Here is a 26,362-nt window from a genome sequence, read left to right on the forward strand (position 1 = left end):
TAAATAATATTATACCTACAAATATTTAAAATTTAGATCCCCACATATACTGAATAAATAAATATTTAAGATTAAGATCTCCACAAATACTCAATACATAAACAAATTAATTAATATTATGTCTACAAATATTTAAGATTAGAATATCCACAGATACTCAATAAATAAATAAATAAATATTATGCCTACAAATATTTCAGATTTAGATCCCCATATATACTCAGTAAATAAATAAATAAATAAATAAATAGGATAAATATATTCACAGGTAGATAAATAAATAAATATGTTTTATACAAATATTTAAGATTAGGATCTCCACAGAAAATTAATAAATAAATAGATTAATAAATAAATATTATACCTACAAATATTCAGGATTTAGATACTCAGATACTCAATAAATAAACAAACGATGGTAAAAGCGTCGTTTCTTTTTTGCATCTGTGCATTTTTTAATGACTTTTAAAACATTTACAACTATTAGAGACAAAATAGTTACAAACAGAATTGACCTGCAGTTTGCATTCGTTTCAAAAAATGTTACATAAATAAAACTCATATTTATAAATATCTCTTTTATAAACATATAAATAGTTTTTAAAACATAAATACATTTATGCCAGAATGAAATACATGAATGTACAGCAGCAGCAGCAACAATATACAGCTTTTATCCACATCGTCTGCCATGTGTTTGTTTCTTTTTCTTTATTTTGTACATAGGTTTTAGCGAATTATTGGATTGGAGTTGTACGTCTCATTGTCCCCACAAATGCTTCTGGTAGTGGCTTCGTACCATTAGTCCGATTCTTTAGGTTTTTCCTCAAAGTCCGTTCTGACCCAAACCGATGACGTCCGTAATTCGCTCTGGAAAAAACAAGAGAGGACGTTTAGTGAGACGGATGGATGTAGACGTCACACTCACTAACTATTCGCATCTGTTATCTCACTTACACACTATTACTGACGTCAAAATGAAGTCCTGCATCACACAGGAATCATGCAATTTCTGTTATAATGTTATGTGAAGCCTTTTAGATCAAGAAACTCAACATAAACTTAACATGATAGAGTATTATATGGTCTACAAAGATTTAGGTACCCTAAATTAATATATATACAGTACAGACCAAAAGTTTGGACACACCTTCTCATTCATAAATATTTACAAAATATGTAGTAATTACATTTTATTATTAATGTAACTTTAAGAAAATGTTTTCTCTTTAAAAAAAAAAAACGAATTAATTTCCAAATTCCACCAAGAAATAAAGAAAAATAATAAAATAAAATACAATAAAAAAATTATTCAGAGTTCTACAGATCAATCGCAATCAAATTAATCAATTAATAAAATATTTAAGATTTAAGATTCAGATCTCCACAGAAAATAAATAAATAAATATGAAACCTATACATATTTAAGATTAAGACCTCCACAGATGCTCAATAAATAAATAATAAATAAATAAATAAATAAATAAATAAATAAATATTATATACAAATATTTAGGATTTAGATCTCCACCGATACTCAATAAATAAATAAAAATAAATGAATAAATATTATACCTACAAATATTTAATATTTAGATATCCACCGATACTCAATAAATAAATAAATAAAAATAAATGAATAAATGAATATTATACCTACAAATATTTAAGCTTCAAATCTCCAGTTACTCAATAAAAAAAAAAAATAATATAAAAATATTTAATATTTAGATCTCCACCGATAAGTAAATAAATAAGTAAATAAATAAATACATAAATATTATGTACAAATATTTAACATTTAAATTTCCACAGATAAATAAATAAATAAATATTATACCTACATATATTATATTATATTATATTATATTACAAATAATAATATATATCTCCACAAATACTCAATAAATAAATCAATAATAAATATTATATATAAATATTTAATATTTAGATCTCCTCAGATACTCAATAAATAAAAATAAATAAATATTATACCTACAAATGTTTAAGATTTAGATCTCCAAAGATACTCAATAAATAAATCAATAATAAATATTATATACAAACATTTAAAAATGTAATCTTCACAGATACTCAATAAATAAATAATAAATATTATATATAATAATTAATATAATAAATATATTATATTATATTATATTATATTATAAATAATAATATATATCTCCACAAATACTCAATAAATAAATCAATAATAAATATTATATACAAATATTTAGGATTTAGATCTCCACAGATAAGTAAGTAAATAAATAAATAAATATTATATACAAATATTTAAGATGCATAGCTCCACAGATAAGTAAAGAAAGAAAGAAAGAAAGAAAGAAAGAAAGAAAGAAAGAAAGAAAGAAAGAAAGAATATTAAATTAATTAAATAAGTAAGTAAGTAAAATACAAATATTTAAGCGTTAGATATCAACAGATAGATAAATAAATTAATATTATACCTACAAATATTTAGGATTTAGATCTCCAAAGATACTCAATAAATAAATAAATAAATATTATATACAAACATTTAAAAATTTAATCTTCACATATACTCAATAAATAAATAATAAATATTATATACAAATATTTAAAAATTAAATCTTCATAGATACTTAAGAAAGAAAGAAATAATAAATATTATATACAAATATTTAAAAATTAAATCATCACAGATACTCAAGAAAGAAAGAAAGAAAGATTAGACTCACAAATAGTTAAGATCCAGGTCTCTACAACTAAATCTAATTGATTATTTGCTTTTAAAACCCCCATGAAATGTCTAAAAAGCGGTATGTAAGTGTGAGATCTCTGCAGACACTCACCATGAGAGATTATTTGCAGACGGGTAGTGAGACGGCTGACAGCCCATTCCGCTCATGGTTCCTATCCTGTCCATCTTGTGTCCGAAGCATCCGCTCCTGGCCGTCGTTCCCCCCTTCTTAGATCCGGCTTTGGGTCTGCGTGACCCGGGCTGTTCGTTCATGATCCGAGCCCAAGGGCCCTTGGCCCGAGTGTCCATGCGGAGGTCCCGCAGCAGACGTACCCTGTTCTCCATCATCCTCCTCTGGCTCTCGTCGGACTCCAGGAACTCCGACAGCTCCTCTCCCAACAGCATCCGGAGGGACTGCGGGATACAAGGATGCAGGACAGCTCAAAATACACCTTTAGTACTCAAATGTTCTCAGTTTAAACCAGTTTTTTGGTCTACACTCTTACAAATAAAGGTGCTTCATGATAGAAGAACCTTTTTGTCTAAATGGTTCCATAAAGAACCTTTAACATCTGAAGAACCTTTTCTGTTCTTTGTGGCGAAAGAAGGTTCTTCAGATTATAAAAAGGTAAAAAAAGAGATTTTTTTTTTGACTGAATGGTCCTTTGTGGAACCAAAAATGGTTCTTCTATGGCATCGCTTGAAGAACCCTTTAAAGCATCTTTATTTTTAAGAGTGTATATCTAAACTGTTACCTGATCAGACTGTTAAAATGCTCTTTTAATGACTTAAGATTTATTTTGTCATATCAAACGCGATTTTTGACTTGAATAAACGGTTATTTTCCGTTCGCTCATCCAATTTGAGTTCCTTGACGAGCTCTAAACACTTACACAAAGATCAGTTTCAACGTAAAATCGTTCTTCAGCTTTTAAATTAAACTATTAATATCAATTTTTAGCAAAGCCGTTTTTAAAAGGACTTGTTAGCGAGGCGGGTTTTTTTTATTTGAACTTGTAAAGTAACTCGCGTCTTCAGTAACGAGCCTAACGGTTCAGAAAGTTGTCCAATTTGATATACTGCAATATTAGTCTGTGTTTATCACTATTTAGACAATATTTGATTTGATTGGAATTCTTATTTACGCTAAATATAATTAAACGTTTAGACGTTTCTCCTCAAATACGATAGGAAATAAAAACGACGCAGATGAATCTCAGATCACTTGGATTAATTTGATCAAATGCTAAAGTTTACATTGAGATCTTGTGAGCTTTGGCATCTTTGCAAACCCAAGCTCCGTTTGCGTTTTCCTCAGAAAACATGTTTAAAACGGTTCCCTTCGAAATCAAAATACACTCTTAAAAGGTGCTTCACGATGCCATAGAAGAACCGTTTTTGGCTAGTTAAATGGCTCCATAAAGAACCTGTTTCACAAAAGGCGGAAAGTCACTTTGTGGCGAAAGAAAGTTCTTCAGATTAAAAAAAGGTAAGAAAGAGATGGTTCTTCCAAGGCATCGCTGTGAAGAACCTTTTAAAGCAGGATTATTTTTTAAGAGTTTAAGGTTTCAAAGACATTAAAAAGCGCGTTTTCTTCTTATATTGCATGTTTGAGAACGAGAACCTGTTGATACATAAGCCGCAAAAAAATGAACGAATCAAAAGTTTTGCTCAAGAAGTCAAGTGTTCTGGAGCTTCTGCGATCTAATGATGCTCAAGTCGCTTTTGGATGAAGCTGATGTTGAGGATGAAATGACAAAACTCAATTGTGAATTTGAGGCGATGTTTTGATCCGAGCTTTACCGCATCTTTTACCCAAGTTTAAAAAGTCCAAATCTCAAACTCACCCTCTGTTCTGCTTGGGTTAGTGGTTTTGTCTCAGAGCCGACTGATAGAAGAGTCAGAATAAGTCCACAAGCCACCAAATGCGAGATGATCATCGTGATGCTCTGCTTCAGTGCGTTGGGCGTCAATAGAGAAGGTCAGTGGTTTAAGTTATGTCTTATAGAGAAAGCACACAATCACGACGCTTCATTTACTCCCAGAGGTGTCGAGCTCAACTCTTACTCAATGCAATTTCGGCTCAGGGTTTTATAGCCGATATGACATCACTCCGGTGACGCCAAAGCTCCCCTCCTTCCCTCCCTCCCGCGCTTTACCTTTGCCAGTTACTCCGTTGGGTGGCTCCGTCATAGGTTACCGTTCATTATATCAATGACCAGTACGGTGTTTTTGTAATTGATCAGAGGATATTCGCACTGGGTGTTTAGTTTTAGTCATCGTTTGCAGTGAGCACTTAAATTTAGGCTCGGTTGGGGGAAAAACAATCACAAGAGAAATCATTCATGATGGAGCAGTTATAAGTAGTAAAATAACATATTAGTGCGAAACGTACAAGAATAAAGGAAGTCTTTTGAAAATCATGTTACTTTGTTTTTTATGTAGCCTATACACCATAACTTAAAATTCTGATAGACAAGAGGAATAAAATAAAAATGAGTTAAAAAGCGATTTATGCGCAAATTAAATCAGCCTATGTAAATGCGTTGGGAAGGCAATTATAACATTTTCAAATTAAGTACTTTTTTAACATATCTGTTGTTTGGATTTGATCTTGGTGATTAAACTAAACGTATTCCTCAATAAAACACTGCGCATTTGTGAGCATCATTTTGAGCTGAAGTGAGAATCTACTACACTTTCTGGTTTGCGACACTGTGTGGCAGTATATGCTGATTGAAATGGTTTCAGCAGCTGGTGCGCCAGTCCATCAGATTTCAGTTTGCAGAGATATGATGTTCATTTATAAATAAGGATTTTGAAATCAATGCTTATACTCTTGCTGTAGCTGCACTATGAATTAATGCTTTTTGTAGACACGTTTCAACTATGTGTTCTCAAGATTGGTAGAAGTTGCCAGACTGAGCTAAAAAATAGAAATAGTCGTTTTTTTTTTCTTCCCAGAAATGTTTTATTTTTAAATGCTAAAAGACATTAAATAACGCACATGTGATTAATTACGCATGCTGTAATTTATGCGGGAACATTTCCCCTCCAGATTGTTCATTTTAGCAGCAAGGATACTGACTCATTGTCTAATTAGATTGATATTTTTATTTTTACTGGCGAAATTTTAAAAGCTACGGCTAATTGTGCAGTCAGGGGTGGCTGATGTTAAGCTGTTGCTTCCTGAACGAGGAGAGAAGTTCAAAGATCTGATTTCAAACCATCTTTAAAGGAATAGTTCATCCAAAAATGAAAATTTGATGAAAATGTACTCAACTCAGGCCATTTAAGATGCTAGATGAGTTTGTTTCTTCATCAGGTTTGGAGAAATGTTGCATTGCAGCACTTGCTCACCAATGGATCCTCTGCCGTGAATGGGTACCGTCAGAATGAGAGTCCAAACAGCTGATCAAAACATCACAATAATCCACAAGTAATCCACATCACTCCAGTCCATCAATTAACAAAAGCCAAAGCCAAAAGCTGTGTGTTTGAAAGAAACAAATCCATCTTTAAGATGTTTTTTACTTAAAATTGTTGCTTCCGGTCATCTGGTCTGAATCAGGAGAGAAATATGCACAGATCAAGCAGTGTTTACAAGCTAAAACAATCGAAAACCATTTTAAATAAATATTGTGATGTTTTTATCAGCTGTTTGGACTCTCATTCTGACGGCACCCATTCACTGCAGATGTGAATAAACCTTGAAATGAAAAGAATGAAAATGTGCTGAAAATGTGTTTATCCTCAGGCCATCCAAGATGTAGATGAGTTTGTTTCTTCATCAGATTTGGAGAAATGTAGCATTACATCAGTCGCTTACCAATTGAAAATGAATGGGTGCCGTCAGAATGAGAGTCCAAACAGCTGATAAAAACATCACAATAATCCACAAGTAATCCACACCACTCCAGTCCATCAGTTAACATCTTGTGAAACCAAAAGCTGCATGTTATTAAGAAACAAATACATCTTTAAGTTTTAGTTAAAATGGTTGCTTCTGATCATCTGGTCTGAATCAGGAGAGAAATATGCACAGATCAAACACTGTTTACAAGCTAAAACAATCCAAAACCATTTTAAATAAATATTGTGATGTTTTTATCAGCAGTTCGGACTCTCATTCTGATGGCACCCATTCACTGCAGATGTAAGTAAACCCTTAAAGTGGAAAAAAAAATGAAAATTTGCTGCAAATGTGTTTATCCTCAGGCCATCCAAGATGTAGATGAGTTTGTTTTTTAATCAGGTTTAGAGAAATGTTGCATTACATCAGTCGCTCACCAATGGAAGTGAATGGGCGCCGTCAGAATGAGAGTCCAAACAGCTGATATAAACATCACAGTAATCCACCAGTAATCCACACCACTCCAGTCCATCAGTTAATATCTTGAGAAGACAAAAGCTGTGTTTTTGAAAGAAACAAATCCATCTTTAAGATGTTTTTTACTTAAAACTGTTGCTTCCGGTCATCTGGTCTGAATCAGGAGAGAAATATACACAGATCAAGCACTGTTAACAAGCTAAAACAATCCAAACCATATTAAATAAATATTGTGATGTTTTTATCAGCTGTTTGGACTCTCATTCTGACGGCACCCATTCACTGCAGATGTGAATAAACCTTGAAATGAAAAGAATGAAAATTTGCTGAAAATGTGTTTATCCTCAGGCCATCCAAGATGTAGATGAGTTTGTTTCTTCATTAGATTTGGAGAAATGTAGCATTACATCAGTCACTTATCCAATTGAAAATGAATGGGTGCCGTCAGAATGAGAGTCCAAACCGCTGATAAAAACATCACAATAATCCACAAGTAATCCACACCACTCCAGTCCATCAATTAACATCTTGTGAAACCAAAAGCTGCATGTTTGTAAGAAACAAATCCATCTTTAAGTTTTAGTTAAAATGGTCATCTGGTCCGAATCAGGAGAGAAATATGCACAGATCAAAACACTGTTTACAAGCTAAAACAATCCAAAACCATTTTAAATAAATATTGTGATGTTTTTATCAGCAGTTCGGACTCTCATTCTGATGGCACCCATTCACTGCAGATGTAAGTAAACCCTTAAAGTGGAAAAAAATGAAAATTTGCTGCAAATGTGTTTATCCTCAGGCCATCCAAGATGTAGATGAGTTTGTTTTTTAATCAGGTTTAGAGAAATGTTGCATTACATCAGTCGCTCACCAATGGAAGTGAATGGGTGCCGTCAGAATGAGAGTCCAAACAGCTGATATAAACTTCACAGTAATCCACCAGTAATCCACACCACTCCAGTCCATCAGTTAATACCTTGAGAAGACAAAAGCTGTGTTTTTGAAAGAAACAAATCCATCTTTAAGATGTTTTTTTACTTAAAACTGTTGCTTCCGGTCATCTGGTCTGAATCAGAGAAATATACACAGATCAAGCACTGTTAACAAGCTAAAACAATCCAAACCATATTAAATAAATATTGTGATGTTTTTATCAGCAGTTTGGACTCTCATTCTGACAGCACCCATTCACTACAGATGTGAGTAAACCTTGAAGTGAAAAAAATGAAAATTTGCTGAAAATGTATTCAACTCACTCCATTCAAGATGCTAGATGAGTTTGTTTCCTCATCAGATTTGGAGAAATGTAGCATTACATCAGTTGCTCATCAATGGAAGTGAATGGGTGCCGTCAGAATAAGAGTCCAAACAGCTGATAAAAACATCACAATGATCCACAAGCAATACACACCACTCCAGTCCATCAGTTAACATCTTAAGAAGACAAAAAGCTGCATGTTTGTAAGAAATAAATCCATCATTAAGATGTTTTGAACTTCAAACCATCACTTCTGGCTAAAATCTATAACAACACTTCCTCCAGTAAAAAAGTTAATCTCCTGTTTGTGTCTCACATCAAAATCCAGCCACATATTTGTTTAGAGCTGGTTTGGCTTGTAAACAGAGCTTGATCTGTGCAGATTTCTCTCTTGATTCAGACCAGATGAACAGTTTTAAAGTCAAAAAACATTTTAGTGATGAATTTGTTTCTTACAAACACTCAGCTTTTGTCTTCTCAAGTCATTAATTGATGGACTAGAGTGGTGTGGATTACTTGTGGATTACTGTGATGTTTTTATCAGCTGTTTGGACTCTCATTCTAACGGCACCCATTCACTTTCATTGGTGAGCAAGTGATGTAATGCTACATTTCTACAAATCTGATGAAGAAACAAACTCATCTACATCTTGGATGGCCTGAGGTTGAGCACATTTTCAGCCAATTTATTTTTTTTTTCACTTTAAGGTTTACTCACATCTGCAGTAAATGGGTGCCGTCAGAATGAGAGTCCAAACAGCTGATAAAACCATCACAATAGTTATTTAAAACAGTTTTAGACTGTTTTAGCTTGTAAACAGTGCTTGATCTGTGTATATTTCTCTCCTGATTCAGATGAGATGACCGGAAGCAACAATTTGAAGTCAAAAACATCTTAATTATGGATTTGTTTCTTATAAACACTTCTTGTCTTGTCTTGTCTTCTCAAGATGTTAACTGATGCAGTGGAGTGGTGTGGATTACTTGTGGATTACTGTGATGTTTTTATCAGCTGTTTGGACTTTAATTCTGACGGCACCCATTCACTTTCATTGGTGAGCAAGTGATGTAATGCTACATTTCTCCAAACCTGATGAAGAAACAAACTCATCTACATCTTGGATGGCCTGAGGATGCATTTTTGGCAAAATTTTTTGGTTTACCCACATCTGCAGTGAATGGGTGCCGTCAGAATGAGACTCCAAACAGCTGATAAAACCATCACAATATTTATTTAAAACAGTTTTAGACTGTTTTAGCTTGTAAACAGTGCTTGATCTGTGTATATTTCTCTCCTGATTAAGATGAGATGACCGGAAGCAACAATTTGAAGTCAAAAACATCTTAATTATGGATTTGTTTCTTATAAACACTTCTTGTCTTGTCTTGTCTTCTCAAGATGTTAACTGATGCAGTGGAGTGGTGTGGATTACTTGTGGATTACTGTGATGTTTTTATCAGCTGTTTGGACTTTAATTCTGACGGCACCCATTCACTTTCATTGGTGAGCAAGTGATGTAATGCTACATTTCTCCAAACGTGATGAAGAAACAAACTCATCTACATCTTGGATGGCCTGAGGATGCATTTTTGGCAAAATTTTTTGGTTTACCCACATCGGCAGTGAATGGGTGCCGTCAGAATGAGACTCCAAACAGCTGATAAAACCATCACAATATTTATTTAAAACAGTTTTAGACTGTTTTAGCTTGTAAACAGTGCTTGATCTGTGTATATTTCTCTCCTGATTCAGATGAGATGACCGGAAGCAACAATTTGAAGTCAAAAACATCTTAATTATGGATTTGTTTCTTATAAACACTTCTTGTCTTGTCTTGTGTTATCAAGATGTTAACTGATGCAGTGGAGTGGTGTGGATTACTTGTGGATTACTGTGATGTTTTTATCAGCTGTTTGGACTTTAATTCTGACGGCACCCATTCACTTTCATTGGTGAGCAAGTGATGTAATGCTACATTTCTCCAAACCTGATGAAGAAACAAACTCATCTACATCTTGGATGGCCTGAGGATGCATTTTTAGCAAAATTTTTTGGTTTACCCACATCTGCAGTGAATGGGTGCCGTCAGAATGAGACTCCAAACAGCTGATAAAAACATCACAATATTTATTTAAAACTGTTTTGGACTGTTTCATCTTATAAACAGTGCAAATTTCTCTCCTGATTTAGATTAGATGGACTGGAGTGGTGGGGATTACTTATGAGGTTTTTATCCTCATATGTTTGGACTCCAAATCTTGGATGGCGTAAAGGTGCGTAAATTTTCATTTTATTTTTAAAACAAATGTGGTTTTGAGTGCTCAGACTGCAAAAATATGAAATGATTTGGATGCTTATATTTAGTACCAGCATTACAAAGTTTACTTTTTGGAAACTTGGTACCTCTGGAGTCAGTGAAAGAGATCCAGAAAACACAAGGTGCCAGACAACCATGCAGAAGAGATGGTAGTCGCTCAGCCTGGTGGTCTCAAATGAATAATTTTAGGGAATCTACATGCTCCACATACACCATATTAATCCTGATGTTATGATTCCTGACAGCCTAAAACGTAACGTCAAAGTGACACTCAGTGCACTGATTGCTGTAAATGAAGGGAAAAATAGAATAGACTAATCAGGTCACAATGAATACCTCATGAATATTTAATGAGGCAGACACAGAGGCGTTTCTGATTGGTTGGCTCATCGTACAAAACATCTTTTCATATCATTTTTAAACATGTATGTGTCAAATCTGTTGCTATTTGTAAATTAATTAATTTATTTTAACATATTTTGGACTATATTAACCAATCAGCATCCACGATTGCAACTATCTGTTTTATATTAGTAGTTATTGTTATAAAAATGGAAAAGAAATAAAATTTGACTTTAAAGGACATGCTGTTTCCTTTCATAAAATGCATACGACTGAGTCCACTAAAATTTGTGACCTTTCGAGGAGCCGCCGCCTTATCCATAAGACAATTTCCCAGATGTAAAAAGCGGTATAAAGGTTTTTGCAGTCTTAAAATGGAAACACTTGGAGATATTTGGTGGTCGTATATAACAAAAGGAAATCATACGGATCACAGCTTTTATGTTTAACGCTAACATTGTGGAAAAAAGCGACTCACTTCCTCAGCTGGTCACGTTTTGATGATAATTATACCTAAACGACACTGAATTTAGAGTATTAATTGTAATGAAATATATACAAAAAATATTTATGAAAAAAAAAAAGCATTTTATGTATTATTTGCCGTTTTTGCTGAAGACTTAAACCATATATATGTGCATAAAAAACTGATAATAAATGAATTATAACTAGATAAAAAAGTTTGTCAAGACATAATTTAAGGTGGCTCAACATTTTGAAAAAGTTTAAAAAGTTTTAAGTTTGATGGTTTTCAGTCTGAAATAGTTTGAAGTTTAAAGTAGTTTTAAAAGGTTAAAGTTGTAATATTTTAAAGGCAATACAATCTGTCAGAGATAGCTATCATGTCCTTAACATGTTACTAACATGATTAACAAGTAACTAGCATGTTGTTATAATGATTATCAAGTTACTAGCATGTTGCTAGCAAGTTTCTAGCATGATTAGTAAAGTTGCTAGCATGTTTCTAACATGCTGCTAGTATGTTTCTAGCATGATTAGCATGTTACTACCATGTTGCTAACATGATTAGCATGTTGCTAGTATGTTTATCATGATTAGCAAGTTGTTAGCATGTTTTAACATGATTAACAAGTTACTAGGACATTGCTAGCATGATTAGCAAGTTGCTAGCATGTTTCTAGCATGATTAGTAAAGTTGCTAGCAAGTTTCTAACATGCTGCTAGTATGTTTCTAACATGTTACTAACATGTTGCTAACATGATTAGCATGTTGATAGTATGTTTTTAGCATGATTAACAAGTTACTATCATGTTGCTAGAATGTTGTTAACATGATTAGCTAATTACAAGCACAAAATACAATAGTATAGTTTTAATTAATAGTTTGAATTAGTTGTTAGCGTTGTTAGCATGTTTCTAGCATGCTTACCAAGTTGCTATCATGATTTAGTATGATTAGCAAGTTACTAGCATGTTGCTAGCATGATAAGTAAAGTTGCTAGCATGTTTCTAACATGTTACTAGCATGTTGCTAACAGGATTACCATGTTGCTAGTGTGTTTTATCATAATTGGCAAGTTGCTATCATTTTTTTAACATGATTAAAAACAGTTACTAGCATGTTGGTAGCATTATTAGCCAATTGGTAGCATGATGCTAGCATGTTGTTAACATGATTAGCTAGTTACAAACATGAAAATACATTATTATAGTTTTAAGTAATAGTTTGAATTAGTTACTAGCATTATTAGCAAGTTGTCAGCATGTTTCTAGCATGATTAGTAAAGTTGCTAGCATGTTTTTAACATGTTGCTAGTATGTTTCTAACATGTTACTAGCATGCTGCTAACATGATTAACATGTTGCTAGCATGTTTTTAACATGGTTAACAAGTTACTAGCATGTTGTTAGTATGTTGGTAGCATGATTAGCAAGTTGTCAGCATGTTTCTAGCATGATTAGTAAAGTTGCTAGCATGTTTCTAACATGTTGCTAGTATGTTTCTAACATGTTACTAGCATGCTGTTAACATGATTAACATGTTGCTAGAATGTTTTTAACATGATTAACAAGTTACTAGCATGTTGTTAGCATGTTGGTAGCATGATTAGCAAGTTGTCAGCATGTTTCTAGCATGATTAGTAAAGTTGCTAGCATGTTTCTAACATGTTGCTAGTATGTTTCTAACAAGTTACTAGCATGTTGGTAGCATGATTAGCAAGTTGTCAGCATGTTTCTAGCATGATTAGTAAAGTTGCTAGCATGTTTCTAACATGTTGCTAGTATGTTTCTAACATGTTACTAGCATGTTGATAACATGATTAACATATTGCTAGCATGTTTTTAACATGATTAACAAGTTACTAGCATGTTGCTAGCATGTTGGTAGCATGATTACCAAGTTGTTAGCATGTTGTTTATATGATTAGCTAGTTACTACCATGAAAATACATTATTATACTTTTGGTAGTTAGTAGTTGTTAGCATTATTAGCTAGTTGCTAGTATGTTTCTAACATGATGAGTAAAGTTGCTAACATGTTGCTAGTATGTTTCTAGCATGACTAGCATGTTACTAGCATGTTGCTAACATGATTTGCATGTTGCTAGTATGTTTTAACATGATTAGCAAGTTGCTAGCATGTTGTTACCATGATTAGCTTGTTATTAGCATGTAGTTTGCATGATTAGCATGTAGGTAACATGATTATTGCATGGTAAGCATGTTACTAGCATGTTGCTAGCATGATTAGCAAGTTGTTAACATAATTAGCTAGTTACTAGCATGTTTCTAGCATGATTAGCAAGTTAGTTTGAATGAGTTTGAATGGATTATGAATCTAGTTGATAGAAGGGCAGTTTGATTGAGTCTGAAGGGATTCTGGCAGTTGAAATTTGAATTTTGTCAGTTGGAGTTTGAATAGTGTTGATCAGTTGAACATTCCTCAATGTAAGTCTATGGGATTTTTCCCAGTTTTAATCGCCATTTTGAGGAAAACCGTAAGTCGGATCAGTTAGAAAAGATCCAGCAACTGGAGTCAGATCAGTCTGAAGATCTGGCCTGAGTTTGGAGTTTGGAGAGTTAAAGCTCTAGAAGAATTTGTCTTTTAATAAAATAGTCTGTCATAATTAGTGCTATTTTAGTAAAATGTAAATACGTTATTATAGTTTTAATTAATAGTTTTATTTATTTTTTATTTTAAGTTTAGTGGCTTTGCAGTGTGACTCTGCCATTTTTATTTATTTATTTATTTTTAATTATTTTTGAGTGTTATTATTTATTAATAAGAAAACTATGAATAATAATAATAATCCTTCATCCTGCAAGATAAACTGAATAATTTATACTAGATACAGTTACAGCGAACCCTTTCTTCTCTCTATCTGCATCTTCTTCGTTCTCTTTTAACCAACTTTAAAACTTAGCATTGCACTTCTAATGCAATTTCCTGCTCAAGACGAATCGCTTTTGTAAGTCGCTTCGGATAAAAGCATCAGCAGATGTGAATGACTTCAAGGACACGGCTTGCACTCAGAAAGATTGTGGCCATTACTCTTGCTTATGCAGCTTTCGCAGAGGGCTGTGGTCGAGCGCGTCGCCCGTCTGCAGGGTTTTCTTGAATGGCCGCTCGCAGAGATCCGGGAGGTCCGTAATACCTGGAGAAAGCCATCCATTAGCGTCCCATTCACTGGCGGTGGCCTGGCCATAAATGCAGGGGGAAATGATGTCATGGCGGCTCTGATTGGCTGATGGCACCGCAGGAATGTGCACAGTCACAAGTCATTCACTAGAGCGGCCTGAACCTGACTTCAGCGGCAGCGGTCAGGGGAAACCTATCCATTTCAGGCTTTGAAGAGCACTGGCTAAACATCTACTATGGTATAATAGCATATTGATGATTTATATGTTGCTTGGAACGGTTTTAATTCATAAAACACAGAGATGCTTTTTTTTTTTTTTGAATGGTCGTCAATGGAGTAAGATGCTTTTTGACAAATGAGTTGATGTTAGAAGTATCTCAGCCATTTATATTGCAAATTAAGGTAGGTTACATTAAAGAGTAAGCAAAGAAGTATTATTTCACTACAGTAGTGCGCATCAGTGAAGGATACTGTCTGGATACTGAAAGCTTGGAGGTTCAAACCAGCAAGAGTCAATGGATTTGATTGTTTTATACTTTCTAAGACAGATTTTTGATCTAATCGAACTAAATCCATCATAAAAATAATTTTGAATATTTTTTGTGTTTAAATAGTAATCGATTTGTTCAACATCCACCACAGCCAACAATTTTGTCAGAAATAAAGTTTGGCTCTCATAAATTTCAGTTTATACACTATTATTCATTTTGACTTTTGACTTTTTATCTCACAATTCTGACTTTTTTTCTTCCAATTGCAAGTTTATATTACCAATTTTGACTTTTTTTCTTGCAATTGCAACTTTTTATCTCACAATTCTGACTTTTTTCTTCCAATTGCAAGTTTATATTACCAATTTTGACTTTTTCTTGCAATTGCAACTTTTTTTTCTCACAATTCTGACTTTTTTCTTCCAATTGCAAGTTTATATTACCAATTTTGACTTTTTCTTGCAATTGCAACTTTTTTTTCTCACAATTCTGACTTTTTTCTTCCAATTGCAAGTTTATATTACCAATTTTGACTTTTTCTTGCAATTGCAACTTTTTTTTCTCACAATTCTGACTTTTTTCTTCCAATTGCAAGTTTATATTACCAATTTTGACTTTTTCTTGCAATTGCAACTTTTTATCTCACAATTATGACTTTTTTCTTCCAATTGCAAGTTTATATTACCAATTTTGACTTTTTCTTGCAATTGCAACTTTTTTTTCTCACAATTATGACTTTTTTCTTCCAATTGCAAGTTTATATTACCAATTTTGACTTTTTCTTGCAATTGCAACTTTTTTTTCACACAATTCTGACTTTTTTCTTCCAATTGCAAGTTTATATTACCAATTTTGACTTTTTCTTGCAATTGCAACTTTTTATCTCACAATTATGACTTTTTTCTTCCAATTGCAAGTTTATATTACCAATTTTGACTTTTTCTTGCAATTGCAACTTTTTTTTCTCACAATTATGACTTTTTTCTTCCAATTGCAAGTTTATATTACCAATTTTGACTTTTTCTTGCAATTGCAACTTTTTTTTCTCACAATTCTGACTTTTTTTCTTCCAATTGCAAGTTTATATTACCAATTTTGACTTTTTCTTGCAATTGCAACTTTTTTTCTCACAATTATGACTTTTTTCTTCCAATTGCAAGTTTATATTACCAATTTTGACTTTTTCTTGCAATTGCAACTTTTTATCTCACAATTATGACTTTTTTCTTCCAATTGCACGTTTATATTACCAATTTTGACTTTTTCTTGCAATTGCAACTTTTTTTTCTCACAATTCTGACTTTTTTCTTCCAATTGCAAGTTTATATTACCAATTTTGACTTTTTCTTGCAATTGCAACTTTTTTTCTCACAATTCTGACTTTTTTCTTCCAATTGCAAGTTTATATTACCAATTTTGACTTTTTCTTGCAATTGCAACTTTTTTTTCTCACAATTCTGACTTTTTTCTTCCAATTGCAAGTTTATATTACCAATTTTGACTTTTTCTTGCAATTGCAACTTTTTTTTCTCACAATTCTGACTTTTTTTCTTCCAATTGCAAGTTTATATTACAAATTTTGACTTTTTTCTTGCAATTGCAACTTTTTTTTCTCACAATTATGACTTTTTTCTTCCAATTGCAAGTTTATATTACCAATTTTGACTTTTTTCTTGCAATTGCAACTTTTTTTCTCACAATTATGACTTTTTTGTTTCTCAGAATTGTGAGATATAAACTCACAATTGCAAGAAATAAAGTCAGAATTGTGAGATAAAAATTTGAAATTTTTCTCGCAATTGCAAGTTTATATGACCAAATTGGAAATGTGAGTTTATATCTCGCAACTCTGACCTTTACTTCGCAATTGCAAGTTTATATCACCAATTTGTACTTTTTTTCTCACAATTGCGACTTTTTATCTTACAATTATGACTTTTTTTCTCAGAATTACGTGATAAATTCACAACTGTGACAAATAAAGTCATAATTGTAAAATAATAAAAACGTAGATAAAAACGTCCAGGCTACATCTGTAACCCACGTTCCCTGAAGGAGGGAACAAAGATGTTACGTCGAGTGACGCGTTTGCAGAGGTGGGACCAAGTCATTGTTTTGCAAGTCACAAGTAAGTCTCGAGTCTTTGCATTCAAGTCTAGAGTCAAGTCCCGAGTCAAGACGGTCAAGTCCAAGTCGAGTTGCAAGTCCTCAACTTTAAGCTTAAGTCCTAAACAAGCCATTAGTGCTGTTTGCCCAAATTATTGTCTCTGTATTAATTACTACAGTAAACTTAAAATCAATAATAGTTTATAGTAGGTATAATTATAAAAGATAGGCTATAATAATTTGTGGTGTTTCATCTGCATTTCTTCTTCTTATTATAAGTGGTTTATTGTGATTATGTGTAATTTAAATGTCTAAAACATTAAATATCCTAAACATTATGTGGATAAAAACAATACAATCGCTCACTTAGCGAGTCTTTCTCTGGCTCATTGCCAAAAACTGCACCAATCATACCAGTGTAAACATACGCTTCAGTAGCCAGCCTATATTGATCAGAATCTTTTCTTTTAGAAGGAAGGCCATAAAGACTTGCCGAGTCACAGGGTTCAAGTCCAAGTCAAGTCTTGAATCATTGCTGTAAAAGTCTAAGTCAAGTCGCAAGTCTTCTTTGACTATGTCAAGTCAAGTCACAAGTCATCAAATTTGGGACTCGAGTCGCATGACTCGAGACTTGACTCGGACTCGAGACCCAAATTTGATGACTTGTGACTTGACTCTGCGTATTTGGGATCGTACTTGAGAGACCTATCACCTCTGAGCTAAGGAGAAAAGGCCAATGAACATTGGTGAGTGGAATTTGCATGCCTAGCCAATCCCCTGTACATACGGGTATATAAGATGGCGATGTGCATTCGGGTTTCTGCTGAGGAGCCGAGCCTTAACCCGGCAGTCAGCGCAGTTCAGCACCCTCTTTCAGGGAACGGGGGTTACAGATGTAACCTAGACGTTCCCTTAGGATCTACCCATGGAAAACGCCACAATCCTGAACCACGTTACGTAGTTGAGGCACAAATGCCAATGACGAAACTTAAGTCATGTGGAATAGAGGGAAAAGAATATACCAAATTCATAGATATATGAAGGGGAACATGGTGAAGTAACCGTGGAAAATACTGAGACATGATGCCACAACCGGAGGGGGAGAAGGAGACCCCCTGCCAGAGCACAGTCACAGACTACTCCGTCCTAATCCGGGCTGCAGGGCACGGAAGACCCACATAAGTTTACATAAGGGGAAGAACTAGGGGAACAGCGCACGGATCCGTAAGGAATGGTGCAGCAAACCAACACCGAGCCGGCCTCCCACAAATTACCTGATGTTACCCTAGCACACGGAAGGAAACACAGACTCAACGCGGAGATTATAGAATCCCCAAAGCAGAACAGTGTCTGAAGGCCGGGTCTGCCAACTCCAGATAAAAACGTGAAATTCTGACTTTTTAGTCGCAAGTGCAACTTATCTCACCATTTGGACATTTTTTGATGTAAACTCTCAATTCTGATTTTTTTTTCTTCTCAGAATTGCATGACATAAATTGACAATTGGGAGAAATAGTCACAATTGTGAGATGAAAACTTGTAATTCTCACTTTTTTTCTCGTAAATGTGAGTTTAGCAACGCTAAGGCCGGGTCTGCCTCCTCCGGGGAGAATCATCCGGGCCGATTCAAGGCACGTCTCGTTGACTGAGAATGCTTGCAGGTCCCCCACCCACTTGATTGAGGCCAGGTATTTCAGCGCAACTAAACCAAGCGTGAACCTAGGAGGACCACGGAGAGATCCCAAGAAGGGTTGAGATGCGGCATAGCATCTCAACCCTCAACCTCAACCCTACTATCCGACAGATAGTATAAGAGCTAGCAGTGGGAGGATTCCTGGGAGGCAAACAGATCTATCTGAGCCATCGCATATAAACTCACAATTCGGACTTTGTTTGTCAGAACTGCATGGTATAAACTCGCAATTACAAGAAATAAAGTCAGAATTGTGAGATAAAAACTTGGAATTCTGACTTTTTCTTTGCAATTGCGTGTTAATATCAACAATTTTGACTTTTTTCATGCAAAAAAATTTAAATTTTGACTTCATTCTTGTGAATGTTTTTATATCTTGCAATTCTGACTTTTTTCTCGCAGTTGTGTTTATATGACCAATCTCGACTTTTTCTCGCAATTGCGACTTTTTATCTCACAATTATGACTTTTTTTTTCTCAGAATTGCATGATATAAACTCACAATTGCGAGAAATAAAGTCAGAATCGTGAGATAAAAACTTGGAATTCTGACTTTTTCTTTGCAATTGCGAGTTAATATCAACAATTTTGACTTTTTTTCATGCAAAAAATGTGAAATTTTGACTTCATTCTTGTGAATGTTTTTATATCTTGCAATTCTGACTTTTTTCTCGCACTTGTGTTTATATGACCAATTTTGACTTTTTCTCGCAATTGCGACTTTTTATCTCACAATTATGACTTTTTTTTTTCTCAGAATTGCATGATATAAACTCACAATTGCGAGAAATAAAGTCAGAATCGTGAGATAAAAACTTAAATTGCAATTGCAATTTATCTCACAGTTATGACCTTCGTTTCCTCAATTGCGTGATATAAACTCAATGTTTTTATATCTCGCAATTCTGACTTTTTTTCTTGTAATTGCACATTTATGTTACCAATTTTGACCTTATTTCTCACAATTATGACTTTTTTATATGAATTGCGTGATATTAACTCACAACTGCGAAAAATAAAGTTAGAATTGTGAGATAAAAACTTAAAATTTTGACTTTTTTCTCGCAAATTATATTTGATCTCAATTATGATTTGTCTTGCAATTGCGACTTTTTATCTCAGAATTATGTTTTTTTTTCACAGAATTGCATGATATAAACTCACAATTGTGAGAAATAAAGTAAGAATTGCGAGATGAAATTGATGAGATGAACTGCAAGTTTCTGTCATTATTATTATTATTTTTCTGCGCAATTGCAACTTTTTATCTCACAATTCTGACTTTTTTCTTGCAATTGCGAGTTAATATCACAAATTTGAACTTTTTTCCCTCAACTACGACTTTTTATCTCACAATTATGACTTTTTTATATGAATTGCGTGATATTAACTCACAACTGCAAAAAATAAAGTTAGAACTGTGAGATAAAAACTTAAAATTTTGACTTTTTTCTCGCAAATTATATTTTATCTCAATTATGATTTTTGTCTTGCAAATGCGACTTTTTAATCTCAGAATTATGGCTTTTTTCTTACAATTGCAACATTTTATCTCAGAATTATGTTTTTTTTCACAGAATTGCATGATATAAACTCACAACTGTGAGAAATAAAGTAAGAATTGCGAGATGAAATTGATGAGATGAACTGCAAGTTTCTGTCATTATTTTTTTAAAATATTTTTTTCTGCGCAATTGCAACTTTTTATCTCACAATTCTGACTTTTTTCTTGCAATTGCGAGTTAATATCACAAATTTGAACTTTTTTCCCTCAACTACGACTTTTTATCTCACAATTATGACTTTTTTTCTCAGAATTGCATGATATAAACTCACAATTGCGAGAAATAAAGTCAGAATCGTGAGATAAAAACTTAAAATTCAGACTTTTTACTCGCAATTGCAACTTATCTCACAGTTATGACCTTCGTTTCCTCAATTGCGTGATATAAACTCAATGTTTTTATATCTCGCAATTCTGACTTTTTTTTCTTGTAATTGCACATTTATATTACCAATTTTGACCTTATTTCTCACAATTATGACTTTTTTATATGAATTGCGTGATATTAACTCACAACTGCAAAAAATAAAGTTAGAATTGTGAGATAAAAACTTAAAATTTTGACTTTTTTCTCGCAAATTATATTTGATCTCAATTATGATTTTTGTCTTGCAATTGCGACTTTTTATCTCAGAATTATGTTTTTTTTTCACAGAATTGCATGATATAAACTCACAACTGTGAGAAATAAAATAAGAATTGCGAGATGAAATTGATGAGATGAACTGCAAGTTTCTGTCATTATTTTTTTAAAATATTTTTTTCTGCGCAATTGCAACTTTTTATCTCACAATTCTGACTTTTTTCTTGCAATTGCGAGTTAATATCACAAATTTGGACTTTTTTCCCTCAACTGCGACTTTTTATCTCACAATTATGACTTATTTCCCTCAGAATCGCATAATATAAACTTACAATTGCGAGAAATAAAGTAAAAAATTATGAGATAAAAATGTGCAATTCTGACCTTTTCTTCACAATTGCGAGTTAATATCAATAATTTTTAATTTGTTTTAATATTTAACTTTTTATCTCACAATTTTGACTTTTTTCCCTCAATTGCGACTTTTTATCTCACAATTCTGACTTTTTTCTTGCAATTGCGAGTTAATATCACAAATTTGGACTTTTTTCCCTCAACTGCGACTTTTTATCTCACAATTATGACTTATTTCCCTCAGAATCGCATAATATAAACTTACAATTGCGAGAAATAAAGTCAGAATTATGAGATAAAAATGTGCAATTCTGACTTTTTCTTCACAATTGCGAGTTTCTATCAATAATTTTTTATTTGTTTTAATATTTAACTTTTTATCTTACGATTATGACTTTTTTTGAATAGTTTGTTAGGATTGGACAATATTTAGCCGAGATACAACCATTTAAAAATCTGCAATCTGAGGCTGCACAAAAATCTAAATATGGAGAAAATCGCCTTTAAAGTTGTCCAGATGAAGTTCTTAGCAATGCATATTACTAATCAAAAATTACATTTTGATATATTTATAGTAGGAAATGTACAAAATATCTTCACAGAACATGATCTTTACTTAATATCCTAATGATTTTTGGCATAAAAGAAAAAATGATCTTTTTGACCCATACAATGAATTGTTTTGTAGTTTAGGGTCACATATGATATTGATATTCATGCAAAAAAAAAAAAAAAAAATCACTTTCATAAACAATACGATGTGATGCATGTACAGTATATGCAAACTCTTTCACATTGTTAGTGGACAGATGTAATGCATTCTAATGTTTCCTCGTTGGGTGGCGGCTACTATGTTACAATACTCCAGTCGAGTTTTAATGAGCCCGAGACACTTTTCTTTGCCATGCTGAAAGTTTGGCCCTAACAATTTCTACTCCTCATATTCTCATACATTTAATGATGTTGTAGATTTTTCCCATTGACATCATAAAAAAATATCCAAGAACATTTTTCACCCTCTTTTTTCTTTCACTCTTCGACCGCAAAATGTTATATGCCTAATTTTTTAATATACTTTTCAGCTTTCATGTGGCGGAAAAAGCAGAGAAGTTTAGATCCGTAAGCGTGGAGGAGCGGCGGGCAGAGCGCTGAGTGCCGTCGAGCTCCTCGCTAAGTGTTTCAGCAACGACGGGCCGTTTGGGGCCGGCTCAAGACAAACTACATGTCTGTTAGAGTCCTATAAATAACAGTTTTATTACGCCTCTTTCTGAATGCTTTTTGCAAAGTGTCTCTCTGAAGGCTTTCACATGTGGGATTGTTCAGCGGTGGTTCTGCGCTCAGTGATGTAAGGGGTCAAAACGGCGGTTGCGCCGCACCAGCGCTGAGGATATTTTCATAGTGTGATACAAAGCACATGGATACTGCTATTCACATCACTATCACAAAGTAAAGGTAACGGATGAAGTCATTCCTGCGACGGTGACTCGCTCGAAAAAATCATATGATGGAAGATGGAAGAAGCAGAACTGGAACGTTTCTAAACATAGTCGACAAGTGGGAGATCCGTGAATGAGAAAAGCTTGTTTTTGTTCAAAACAGCCAGTTATGTTGCGCCTTATTGGATTTCCGTACCAGTGCTTCTTTACTGTGCATAAATGAAAATAGACTCTAGCAAGTCAACTTGAATAGGGGGAAAAAAAAAAATAACTAATAGTTATCACCTTACTTACTCAGTTGATTGATTGCATTGATAACTGCAAACATTTTTTGTATTACAAGTTTTCTAAAATGTTAGATTTAAATATGCAAATGAGCCATTATTTAATGAAATATGCGCTAATTTGCATACATTTCTAGTACAAAAATCTAAACACTGCATGAAGTCAGTTTCCAAATTCTTGTTTAATTTATTTATTTTTTGACATATTAGAGTCAAAAGTTTTTACAGAAGGGATTTTGGGAATCTCATTTCGTCACGACATAATTCAGAAAAAACTTAGAACAGACAGGAAACACTATTTTTTGCAATTTTTGGGGGAATAAAATGTATAAAATCAAGCAAATCATATATGAACAAATCCCTCTGTAAAATCCTTCAGGATATAGACAGGAACAAAAATGTCAAGTTTGGTGTGTGTAAGTGCTACTGAAGTGGAGAAAAAACTCATTTTGAGAAAACGGCTTTTAAAAATATGCATTGTAATTGAAATCTATTGACACAAATAGATAAAGTGCTATAAAAGAAACACTTAACAGTGTTTTTTGGATGTTTTCTTTCTGCTAGTCTCAAAAAACACTTTATGAACAACCAAAAAGCCCAAAATCTCTAATGTAATAGGTGCGTAATAATGTTTTATTTAGGGTATACATGCTTGGAAATAATATTTAAAGCTCATTTTCAAGTCCATTCATTATTTGTAGCATGTTCTGTTCATTTTATGATAAAATACCAACAATAAATGTTCTTATGCTCCTAAGAGGAGACACTGAAGGCAAAAACGCTGTTTTTTCATGCACCTATTAAGTTTGAGATTTTGAGATAAAGTGTTTTTTCAGATTAGTGGAAAGAAAACACCCAAAAGACACTGTTAAGTGTTTCTTTTTTAGCGCTTAATATATTTGTGTCAATAGATTTCCGTTACAATAAATATTTTTAAAGGCCGTTTTCTCAATTTTTTTTTTCTTCTGCACTGAGCCATAAATCTCCACTTCAGTGGCACTTACACACACCAAACTTTACATTTTTATTCCTGTCTATATCCTGAAGGTTTTTACAGAGGGATTTGTTCATATATAATGAGCTTGATTTTATACATTTTATTCCCCCAAAAATGCTAAAAAAATATAGTGTTTCTTTTTTTTCTGAATTATATCATAATGAAATGAGATACCCAAAACTTTTCACTCTAATATGTCCAAAAAATTATAAAATAATTTTTAAACCGACTTCATCCAGTGTTAAGATTTTTGTACTAGAAGGATTTCCTGATTTTACAGAGGGATTTGTTCATAAATAATTTGCTTGATTTTATACAACATTTTATTCCCCCAAAAATTGCAAAAAATATAGTGTTTCCTGTCTGTTCTAAGTTTTTTCTGAATTATGTCGTGACAAAATGAGATTCCCAAAATCCCTTCTGCAAAAACTTTTGACTCTAATGTAAAAAAAAAAAAAAAAAAAACCATTTGGAAACTGACTTCATGCAGTGTTTAGATTTTTGTACTAGAAATGTATGCAAATGAGCGCAATGTTTCTTTAAATAATAAAATAAATAAATAAATAAATAATAAATAAACTGAGTAAGTAAGGTGATAACTATTAGTTAAGTTTTTTTTTACCCTATTCACCTGCAGTGTCTCGTCTTAAATTTGTAGTGAGATAACTATAATTGCCTCAGATAAAGCAGCATGTGAATCAATGAACTTTTCCTCTTTAATATTTGCAGCACGAAATAAGCATGAAAAAAAATATTTGAATGCATGTTAAAAAATTTAATAAAAACAATATATAGATATATTTATCATTTCTGTGAATATTCTCTGAGATTCGGGTCATTCAAGACAGAGAGAGCAGAAAGCGCATCTTTAACAATTTTACAAAAGCACAAGGTTTTGTTGATATTGTGAGTGCACACAAATAAAAGTAGACCTTTTGCGTTTAATAAAAACGATGTCTCATGAAATCGATCAATCAGAGTTAAAAAAAAGTAAATAAACATCTTGTTAATAGCCTAAAAGTCATAGCATATAAGAACATAACATTTAGCCTACATCAGAAAAACCAACAAGCCTATAACTTTGCCAACATTGTTTTATTTTTCTCATAAATCAGCTAGTTAACTTAAAGTTTTTATTGATGTTTTTCATGTTAAATGTGAAGACAGGTTAAATGCCACAGACTTTTTTTGCACGGAGTTGGTGGAATTTTTAGGTTAACTTTACACAAATAACATTATTTTATTACATGAATTCTTTCATTTTAAAGTAGTAACTTAAAGCATTCTATAGATATATTTATCATGTCTGTGAACATTCACTGAGATTCAGGTCATTTTTGTGAAGTGCTCCTCCTCAAGAAAGAGAAGGCAGAAAGCACATCTTTTACAATTTTACAAAAGCACAAGGTTTTGTTGATATTGTGAGTGCACACAAATAAAAGTAGACCTTTTGCATTTAATAAAAACAATGTCTCATTAAATCGATCAATCAGAGTTAAAAAAAAAAAGTAAATAAAGCATCTTGTTAATAGCTTAAGTCATAGACTTATAGTAGGAACATAACTTTAGCCTGCATCAGAAAAGCCAACAAGCCTATAAATTTGCCAACATTATTTTATTTTTCTCATAAATCAGCCAGTTAACTTAAAGTTTTTATTGTTGTTTTTCATGTTAAATGTAAAGACAGTTTGAATGCCACAGACTTTTTTTGGGCGGAGTAGGTGGAATTTTTACGTTAACTTTACGCAATATAACACGATTTTATTACATTTAATTGTTTTGTTTTAAAGTAGCAATTTAAAGCATTCTATAGATATATTTATCACGTCTGTGAATATTCGCTAAGATTCGGGTCATTTTTGTGAAGCGCTCCTCCTCAAGTCAGAGAAGGCAGAAAGCACATCTTTTACAATTTTACAAAAGCACAACGTTTTGTTGATATTGTGAGTCCACACAAATAAAAGTAGACCTTTTGCATTTAATAAAAATTATGTCTCATGAAATCTATCAATCAGAGTTAAAAAAAGTCAATAAAACAGCTTGTTATTTGGCCTAAGTCATAGACTTATAGTAGAAACATAACTTTAGCCTACATCAGAAAAGCCAACAAGCCTTTTTTTTACAAACAATTTTACAAAAGCACAACGTTTTGTTGGCATTGTGAGTGCACACAAATAAAAGTTGACCTTTTGTAGTTCCGAATGTATTACTCTTTTATGAGCAAAAATGACTGAGTATTTTAGGTTTCCACTGTTATTAAGAAAAAAATGCAAGTGCTC

General features: G+C 32.9%; 1 protein-coding gene across 1 annotated transcript; it reads right to left on the reverse strand.

Annotated features, from left to right (window-relative positions):
- Window positions 1-453: 453 nt before the first annotated feature.
- LOC141339206 (C-type natriuretic peptide 4-like) lies at window positions 454-4,764 on the reverse strand. Its single transcript, XM_073844833.1, has 3 exons — window positions 4,573-4,764; window positions 2,838-3,139; window positions 454-870 (listed from the first exon to the last, which is right to left on the reverse strand). Coding segments are annotated over exons 1-3 (396 nt in total). The 5' UTR covers window positions 4,666-4,764; the 3' UTR covers window positions 454-869.
- Window positions 4,765-26,362: the final 21,598 nt, after the last annotated feature.

This window comes from Garra rufa, chromosome 7 (assembly GCF_049309525.1).
Source record: "Garra rufa chromosome 7, GarRuf1.0, whole genome shotgun sequence".
Classification (NCBI taxonomy): Eukaryota; Metazoa; Chordata; class Actinopteri; order Cypriniformes; family Cyprinidae; genus Garra; species Garra rufa.

Coding starts and splice junctions, on each gene's coding strand:
- LOC141339206 (XM_073844833.1), bottom strand. CDS start 4,665: ATGATCATCTCGCATTTGGTGGCTTGTGGACTTATTCTGACTCTTCTA. Junction 3,140..4,572: donor TAACCCAAGCAGAACAGAGG/GTGAGTTTGAGA, acceptor TGTATCCCGCAG/TCCCTCCGGATGCTGTTGGG.